Source organism: Salminus brasiliensis, chromosome 6 (genome assembly GCF_030463535.1).
Source record: "Salminus brasiliensis chromosome 6, fSalBra1.hap2, whole genome shotgun sequence".
Taxonomy (NCBI): domain Eukaryota; kingdom Metazoa; phylum Chordata; class Actinopteri; order Characiformes; family Bryconidae; genus Salminus; species Salminus brasiliensis.
In genome coordinates this window covers 42,336,878-42,346,112 of record NC_132883.1, presented here as the reverse complement: position 1 = coordinate 42,346,112, position 9,235 = coordinate 42,336,878, and the positions used below count along the sequence as shown (strand labels likewise).

Here is a 9,235-nt window from a genome sequence, read left to right as displayed (position 1 = left end):
TTGATTGGTCAAATCTGCACTGCAAAACTCAGAACCTCCAGAACTCTCGGATACAGATTTCTGCTGGACCTGCAATCCTGGAAATCAACAGCATGTAAGGGTTTCTGCAGAATTTGGGTTAACGGTCATTCTTGCAACCGACCGCAGTGACGAGTGTCGAGTGAGACTCACTGATATTGTTGAAGTGTAACTGCACGTTGTCCGTGTCCTGCAGGAGCAGGGGACTGAGGCTGGTCACCACGCTGTCAATGGTCTGCACCACGGCCATTGGTCCGCTCACCACCTGGACGGCATCGCAAGAGAAAATCAGAGATTTAACGTTACTATAGTGCGTTGAGACTTAATGGCAACAAGGGGCCTTATTTTAGCCGTCAACTTGGGCACACCGTGCAGCTTGATTTAGGGGGGGCGTGTCGGTGTGTCTTTGCTATGGTGACGACGGGGAAAGTGCGCCTTGCGCGTCTCGAACCGCTCAAAAGTCATGTACTGAGTCTCTTTATTAATCAGGGGTGTGTTTTTTAGGGCGTAACGTGCAGCAATAAACCAATCAGCGCTCATCTTTACCTTTAAGAGCCAGGTGGGGTCAGACTGACCTTGTCGGATTGCTATTTCAGTGGTGTAAAGCATGGGGGTGGGGGTGGGGTGTACGAGAGCTGGGCTGCACGCGCCTGTGTTGACAATTCACTGCCAAGATAGCAACAAACGTCTGACTGTTGGCGAATGTCTGGTTAGGCTGTTTTCAGTCAGTGGTGCGCCTCCTGTGTTTTCCGTTGCTAAGAAATTGACCTAATTTCGAGACCACCACATCTGTGGTGGGACCCTAGTCTCCGCACCTCTCTGATGGCCTGCCATTTGTTGGCATTCTCCTGGCTGATGAGCGTGTCCGCCAAGCCGATGAAGCTACGGCTAAGGGGCGGTGCGCGGCGGCTCGGCTCTGGTTGCCTGTACTGGGCAGCTCGGCGGCACGAGAGAGAATCTGCACCAGAGAAGGAAAGTCCCTGCTCTCCAGCTGCTCCCTGGACTCCCGCAGGTACTGCTCAGAGACGTTCAGCAAGTGAGGGACAGAGGACCAGCTCTCGTCTGCTTCGGACATGCCAAGGACATCACTAGGGGTCTGTAATGAAGAGAGGCGCAATTACCAATCATGTCTTGTCTTGAATGGCAGTGTATGTCCAAATATTTGTGGACATCCTTCTAATAAATCCATTCAGCTACTTTGTCTAGTCCCTGTAGAGAAGTACTGCTGCCAATAGAATAGGACTCTAGAATAGGACCCTATTGGCACCATGCTGCCTAATGCCAGCCGTGGGCTAGAGGGGTATGAAGCCCCCCAGCATTGAGAAGCTGTGGAGCAGTGGAAGAACTGTGTTCTCTGGAATGATGGATGGAGCTCCATCCAGGACTTTTGGGATGTGTTTGGGAGTTGGGGATAGACCAGGTGGTGTGTTGATCAGCCAGCATCCTGACCTCCCTAAAGCTCTTGTCGCTGAATGCAATCAAATCCTCACAGCAATGCTGCTCAATCCACAATATAGTAGAAAGCCTTCTTCCTCCCTGGACGGTAGAGACAGTTACCAACCATAGCAGGATACACTCCTGTTTTAATACCCCTGATTTTGGTAGAAGCCATTAATAAGCAAATGAATTGGGTTGTCCCAATACTTTTGTCCAAATAGTGTATCTACTGGTAGAGGTACGTACCACGCCGTGCTGCGAGAGGTGTTGCATGAAGGGGCTTGGGTGAGCACGCAGAGATTCCTCCAGCTCCTTCTTCTTCATGTAGCGTTCTGAAGGACAGACAGCACCGGTAAAACCTTCCTCACACACCACCCAAACGACCCTACACATCACACACTCTGCCTTTCACACACACACAGAAACACAGTCACCCACCTTTGCTGGTTTTGCAGAGATGAAGGGATGGGCGTGTGAGCAGCGGGCGGTGCTATACTGCGCTACACCTTGAGCCCAGCTGTCCAAAACTCTGCAGTCCTCCTGCTCTCGGAGCCCCTGCCTCAGCAGCCCTGCCAAAAACACAAAGGGAGGCGGGACGTCATGAGAAACCAATGCATTTCCATACACGGATGAGCCAAAACATTATGACCGCCTGTTGTGGTCAATACAGCTCACCCTACAAGACCTCTTAAGGTGTCCTGTGGAATCCGACAGCCAGACGTCAAACTTGGCTTGTTATATAGGATGTCCAAAAGTTTGTGGACACCCCTACTAATGAATGCATTCAGCTACTTTAAAGTTCACACACATGCAAATGCACCAACACACACACAGCTTGTCTAGTCCCTGTAGAGAAGTACTGCCAATAGAATAGGACCATGACCCCCATTGGCACCATGCTGGGGGTGGGGGTGGGGGGAGCAGCTCGTTACTCACCTGAGCACGTGCATCACCGCAGGAACCTCCTTCACCTCGTGAAGGGTGAGATTAAGCTCGTGCCAGCCGAACAACGGCCTCGGTTTCACCGGACTCCTGCAGTCCTGGAGCCTCCGGATCTGCTCGTGGTCCAGCGTCACGTCCCAAACGTTCACATCCGTTATGTTGCCCACAAACGGCTCCGTGAAGTTCCCGCCGAACGAATCCTGGTCCTGGCCCAGGATGAAGATCCCGTTGCCGTGCATGTCCCGGTCCGGTGCGCTCCCCGCGGCCCCGTCCCTCTTCACTCCGTCCACGTACACCGCCCACGAGCCGTCGCTCTTGCGCCACGTGACGCACACGTGGTGCCACCGCGCGTCGTTCGGGAACCAGGCCCGGTACGCGTGGTGCCTGCCGTGCACGATCAGCGCCAGCAGCACGCGGCGCCGCGCGTCGTCGGCGCGCGCGCGCAGCTGGAACTCGTTGGTGAGGGGCGCGCGTCGCGTACGAGAACAGCGCGGACACGCTCTGGTGGCGCGCGTCGAACTGCACGCGCGCGGACACGCTCGCCGCCGACAGCGACGGGAAAGAGGCGCCCGCGCGAGCGTGGCCGTCCCGGGAGTCTCCGGGGTAGGACAGAGCCGAGAGGGAGCCGCCTGAGAAACAGACAGAGAGAGAGAGAGAGAGAGAGAGAGAGACAAACAAACAAATAAATATTTATATTTATTAATTATATAAATATAATTTTATATATTTATGCCTTTAAAGCCACAATATGCCTATTATGGATCTTGCTGATGCTCCACACCTGTAGGGGGAACCCTCACATAACACCAGCTTGGCACTAGCATTATGCTAGCAGTGGCCCAGGCAGGGTTTTATTTATTAAAAAACAAACAAAATAATTAATTATAATTAATAATAATTATGCTTGGATTACTGCCTCACTTGATGCTAATTTAGCATGCTAATGTAGCAGCTAGTCTTTAATGATCCAATGGCTGTGACTGAAACGTAATAAATGCTGCCTATTTTATACTACATAACCAACAAGCCCAGTCTGTAGGCATGAGAAGTATTAGAAGCCCCTGTGAAGACCCCTACAGGCCCGTAGTTCCTGTATCTATAGGTACGTAGCTTGTCCATTTAAACACATGTCAGTCACAGGTCTGTTATTGTCCACTCACTCTGTTTGGAAAGGGACTGCGTGGATGTGGGAGCGTGTCCGCTGCTGATTCTCATCCAAACGGGAACCCTGCATTTTGGCCTGATGGAGCACCTGCCTCGTCCGGCTTCGTCCTCCTGTTGACCCAGAACGGTGAGGGAGCCGAAGCGACTCTGACAGAAGTGCCAGGCCTGGGGGAAGCTGCAGGACGCGTTGACGAGCTGGAACGCTGTGTGTGAGGTCAGAAACACGTGGGTGTGGGGGTCCACAGAACCTGTTTTTGGAGAAGGTTTAAAAAAAACCCTTTATTATTAATATAGGGCTACTTCAGAAACACAGAGTGGCTATTTCACCTGAAATAGAGCGGTCACTCCGGATTAGAGTAGCTATCAATTCTTAGATGCGTGCCTCGAAGCAATTGTCGCATATTGCTGCTTTAAAAAAGTTTGTAAAAGGGATCATTTAAGATAAGATATAATAAGATCATCCTTTATTAGTCCCACAGTGGGGAGATTCTCAGTGTTACAGCAGCAGAGGGATAGTAAGACACGCAGATGCAAAAATGTATATATATATAAATACAATATAAAGCATAGAAGTAAAAAGCAATAACAATATTATTTACAGGTTATTGCAAATTACTCTTAATTGCACATGTGTGTGTGTGTGTGTGTGGGGGGGTATTGCACATTGTATTTTTACACACTTTTATTTTACACACTTGGGGCGAAGCAGCCTGTCACTAAAGGAACTGCCCAGTGCTGCCGGAGTCTCATGCATGGGGTGGGAGCTGTTCTCCAGCATGGATGCCAGCTTGGCTGTCATCCTCCTGTCTCCCACCACCTGCACTGGGTCTAAGAAGCATCCCAGGAAAGAGCCGGACGGCCCTCTTTATTTATCTTCTTGTCTGCCGTCGAGATGCTACTGCCCCAGCAGACCACTCCATAAAAGATGGCAGATGTCACCACTGTGGTCCCTGCACCCCAAAGGACCTCAGTCTCCTCAGTAGGTAGAGTCTGCTCTGGCCTTTCGAACATAGAACTTGCTGGATTGAACTGGAGAAGTCTCGGTTACTCACCCACAGAACACCTCTCTGCTGCATCTGAGAGCTGAACAGGCTCAGCCATACCCACAACCTTTAATATGCACAGAGAAACACAGCGTTAACACAGTGTACCACCACTACAGACACACACACACACACACACACAGATCGGATCAGTATCAGCTGAGACTCGGATTGGATCTAGTAGCAGGATATTTGGTTGATTCTACCATGTCACAATTTCTCACCCCTGGTTTGTAAACCCACCTGAAGTCGGGTTAAACCATGACTAATCTATTGGGAACTCGCTCCAGCTGTGGAGCTCCTCCATGTGTTTACAGAAACACCACCCTGGTGTTGCAACCTTGGTGAAGATTAAGGAGCTGTCAAATAAGCTGAACGAGGTTGAAGATATCCAAGACCTTGAACATTCCCAGAGACAACACTGGGAGCATTGTACGGAAACTCTAAGCTTATGGGACAGCAGCAAACATGCCTGGCCGTGGGAGAAAGCCATCGAGAACATGACATCAAGAGGGCTTAGCCTTAGAATGAGGCCCTTATAACAAACTGAAATACACTATACGTCCAAATGTTTGCGGACACCCCCTCTAACGAATGCATTCAGCTTGTCTAGAACCTATTGGCACCATCCTGACTAAAGCCAGGAGTGGGCTAGAGTGGGGGGTATAAAGCCCCCCAGCATTGAGCTGTGGAGCAGTGGAACTAACTGTGTTCTCTGGGATGATGATGGACAGTGGAGCTCCATCCAGTACTTTTGGGATGAGTTGGGGAGTTAATGGGGGGGAAGATAACCTCCTGACCTCACTAACGCTCTTGTTCACTGAATGCAATCAAATCCTCACAGCAATGCTGCAGCAATCCTCCAAAAATCTACTAGAAAGCCATCTTCCTTGGACAGTGGAGACAGGTACTCCAACCAAAGCAGGATAGACTCTGTAGTTTTGAATACCTGTGATTTCAGAAGAAACTGTGAATGAGCAGGTGTCCCAATACTTTTGTCCATATATATTATATGGTGTATAAAAGCGAGGAGTACTTGAGCGAAGCACAGATCTGTTAAATTAGCACTGATTGCAATACGGTTGACTCTTGAGGATGAAGGTGCTTCAGTGGGTTCTTCGAGCGATGCAGTAGACCTTCCATGAAAGAACCGTGAAGCATGTTTGTAGTAGAGATGAAAAGATTCTCCACACTTCTCTATTGCAAACTATATGGTTCTTCCATGGTTCTTCTATGGCATTGCTCTAAGAATCCATTGAAGGAGCTTTATATTTAACCCTTGTGTTGACTTGAGGGACATAAATGACCCGCCACCATGCTTAACAGCAGAGAACCCCCCCCCCCCCACCCCCGCCCCCCCACCCACAAAAGATCTGATTTCAGCTTGGTTAACATTAGAGAATGTGAGAACATCGCCTTTGTACATTCTTCCATGAAAGCTGTACACTACCAGGGTACACAGATTTTCCTCAGGTCATTTTTTCAATCATTCATTTCCAATTTAACCCCATTTCCCATTTCTGACCCAATTAAACAATCAGGAATCCTTTTATACAAATGGTAGAAGACTACTCGAGATATATAATAATGTCCATTTAACAATATTTTCTGTTCGGATCTGGACACAAATGCCCAAAACAGTGTTCAGAGATAGAGAATGTACTCAGTTGAGTCCTTCTCTGCACTGCACTCCAGGACTCCCCTATCACTAGCAATGCCCTCAGCACTAGGAGTGTGACGGCCAGCAGACGTGAAGCCGGTCAGCGCCTCTTTTTTTACAACAGCTAGGTAGCCAGCGTGCTCAGATACAACAGCTGGCCAACATCCCACCAGGAGTGATGTGGTGAGAAAGTGCCATCAGCCCACCCCTGAGAGAGCGAGGCCAATTGTGCTGGTGGCAAGCAGTGTGGACCGGGATTCAAACCAGCTGGCCCGTCTGCTGGCTCACTCCTAGCCTGCCTTGAGCGTCAAGACTACACAAGGGTTAAAACAGCAGCAGAGCACAAGGCCTGGAGGACTTTCCAGCTACTGAGATTTTGAGGTTGTGTAATGTAACTGGATCAACGTTACCATTGCTGTGGTCAAAATCGCCATCAGGAGCACAGGAGGCATCGTCCCATCTGGATAAAGCAGAGAAGAGCACTGAGGAAGAACAATTGCCCACCATAAAAGGCCAGTTCAGGTCAGAGAGGAAAGAAAAAGCACTTCCTGAGCCGAGCCTCCACCGTCCACCACGGTTAGGTCTGTGTAGAGTGTAGAGCGCCGAGTGTAGACTTACAGAAGCGAGCGCCTCGCCCGTGGCTCTTTTGTTCCTCGCCGTGCGATGCTGGGTGGTGTGTGTTCTCACACATCTGTCTTGCTGTGCTTGAGTGTTTGTGGGAGACCCAAGATGTAGGCGGAGTGGGGGGGCATAGGTCTGCGTAATTACACACACACTGCTCGTTACTAACTAACAAGTTCAGCAATAAAAAAGCTTATTAGGTAAAGTTTTATTAAGTAAACATGTAAGAGACAAAGCAGGGTCTTATGGTTTGACAGTCGAAACACAAGGAAAGTATGAAGAGTTATGAAGTGTAGTGTATGTATAATAACAGCTTATTACACTGGATAACTTGGCTCGGATGACACTCCGCGAGACGTCACGGCATGGGCTGTATTAAATGACAGAAGGTTTAGGCTTAGATGCCACCACCCTATTATCACGCCCACACTTTCGGACATCGGTCAAATCGCATCCTTTGCCCATAACGATTGTCTTGCACTCTGCAACAACTGACTGGTGTGCTCGCTTATTTATACATGCATCCCACGGTCACAGTCCTATCAGAACATTATGACCACCCCTGGTTTGGAATACACCTGGCCCGTACAGAGCGGTCGATGCACCACTGTGGAGCAGCTGATCTCTATAATGACATACAGTCCATACCACAGGGTCTTGCTAGTGTCATCCGAGCTAAGGGTGGTCATATTAAGATGTCATATTCGGTAGTTCGTCAAGATTCTGATATTAATGTATATCATACATATATATGTGTGTGTGTGTGTGTGTGTGTGTGTGTGTGTTTTATGGCTGTCACTCAAAAACCTTGGCAACCATGGCAACTCTTAACTCATTAAGTCATTTTGGAGCATTTCTGTAGGCCCAGTCATCATGAAATTTTGAGTCAGCGTAAAAGAACAGGTGTTAAAAAGTGAAAAAAGTTGCTGTTGCCATGCAGAAATCTCGTATCTCCAAAACGATACACAATTTTCCTTAACTTTCAGTGGGAGTCAATGTAAAAACATTTAATTCCAAGTCATTTTTTAGCATTTCTGTAGGTCCGTTCATCATGACGTTTTAACACGATATTACAACTCATATTACGTAAAAAATTAGAACGTTAAAAGTATGTAAGCTATCATGATCTGACGGCGTGAAAATGGCCGTTTATTCAACACAATGGTGTTTAAACACAGTTTGATATGCTAAGCTTTGCAGCAGTTTGTCCCCCAGTAACTACATCGGTACTGAGTCATTTACTGTATACTGAAGTCTCTTAGACTCTGATCTTCTCTCCTTTCGGTTTAAAAGACAGTTATGTGATAAAGCTCTAGTAAAAAAATGAGAGCTGCAAGCTACGGTAGAGCAGATGAGGAGCTGATCCAACAGAACGAAATGAAATTAAACCCGAAAAAGAAACTAAGGAATAACTCTGGTGTACCGAGCTGTATCTCCAGACCTTAGACACAGCATGTGTTTATGCATGAATATGATCCAGGCTGTATTTACCTGACTTTAAGTCCCTGTTCTTTTCTCCTCCCTTCCCCTCAGTCCGGTCCGAGCTCCAGAAGCAAATCCGTCCAGGACCATATCTGTTACATCCAGCCCGCCCTGCTACTGTCCACCGTGTCCAGCGCTCTAGTGTGAAAGTGTGTGGTGGGGGGAAAAGGTGAGTCCAGACCGCTCTCTCTCTCTCTCTCTCTCTCTCTCTCTCGTGCCCAGCCTTCTAGAACGGCCCTCAGCTCAGTACAGCGCTTTGTCATGCTAATGGAGCTCATTTATTAAAGCAGTCTTCTTGCGCAAGCAGTGTGAAACTTGGCACATTAGACTTCATCAAGAGCAGCGGGAAGTCCGGCGCTTATTTATGGCCATTAATAACACACACACAGGCATACACACATACGTACGATATACGTAAACACACCCGGCAGGGTGCCGTACCAGTGGGGCAAATGGTGCCAAAAATCAAGATCAGAGTAAGCCTGGGTTGGTAAAGACATAGGCCTGTAAAATACCGCGGTACGACTGTTGAAGTTGTCCGGATTGATCAATGGAAGGCCGTGCAGGATATAAATAGAGAAATGCTAGCTTATAGAAGACCGGACTTTGAGTCCCGTCCTGTCCCCCCTCCTTTTTTTTAAAGGCTATACAAAGACATGTTCATGAAGAATGTGGCTGAACAAAAGAGGCTAATGGAACAAAAGAGACACTAAAGGGACGGGACAGTGCAAAACACTGAAGCGAGGGAGGGGTGTCCTTGTGTTCTAAGTAAGCTTTGAATTGTCCTGACCTGGAAAATGTGTAAAGCACAGCACTGCACACAGCGAAACCTTCTACTGATGATCACCATAGGTACAGCGTCTCACTG

The 9,235-nt window shown here is 48.4% G+C and overlaps 1 protein-coding gene across 1 annotated transcript; it reads right to left on the bottom strand.

Moving 5' to 3' along the window:
- Window positions 1–6: 6 nt before the first annotated feature.
- Window positions 7–8,481, bottom strand: adgrd2 (adhesion G protein-coupled receptor D2; the record flags this gene model as incomplete). The annotated part of the gene is given in 14 exon segments (XM_072682626.1): window positions 7–77; window positions 172–283; window positions 834–914; window positions 917–1,114; window positions 1,702–1,787; window positions 1,894–1,909; window positions 1,912–2,052; window positions 2,406–2,861; window positions 2,863–3,026; window positions 3,558–3,809; window positions 4,614–4,671; window positions 6,675–6,724; window positions 6,883–7,020; window positions 8,377–8,481. Coding segments are annotated over 13 exon segments (1,758 nt in total), but the record flags the coding sequence as incomplete, so codon positions are not given.
- Window positions 8,482–9,235: the final 754 nt, after the last annotated feature.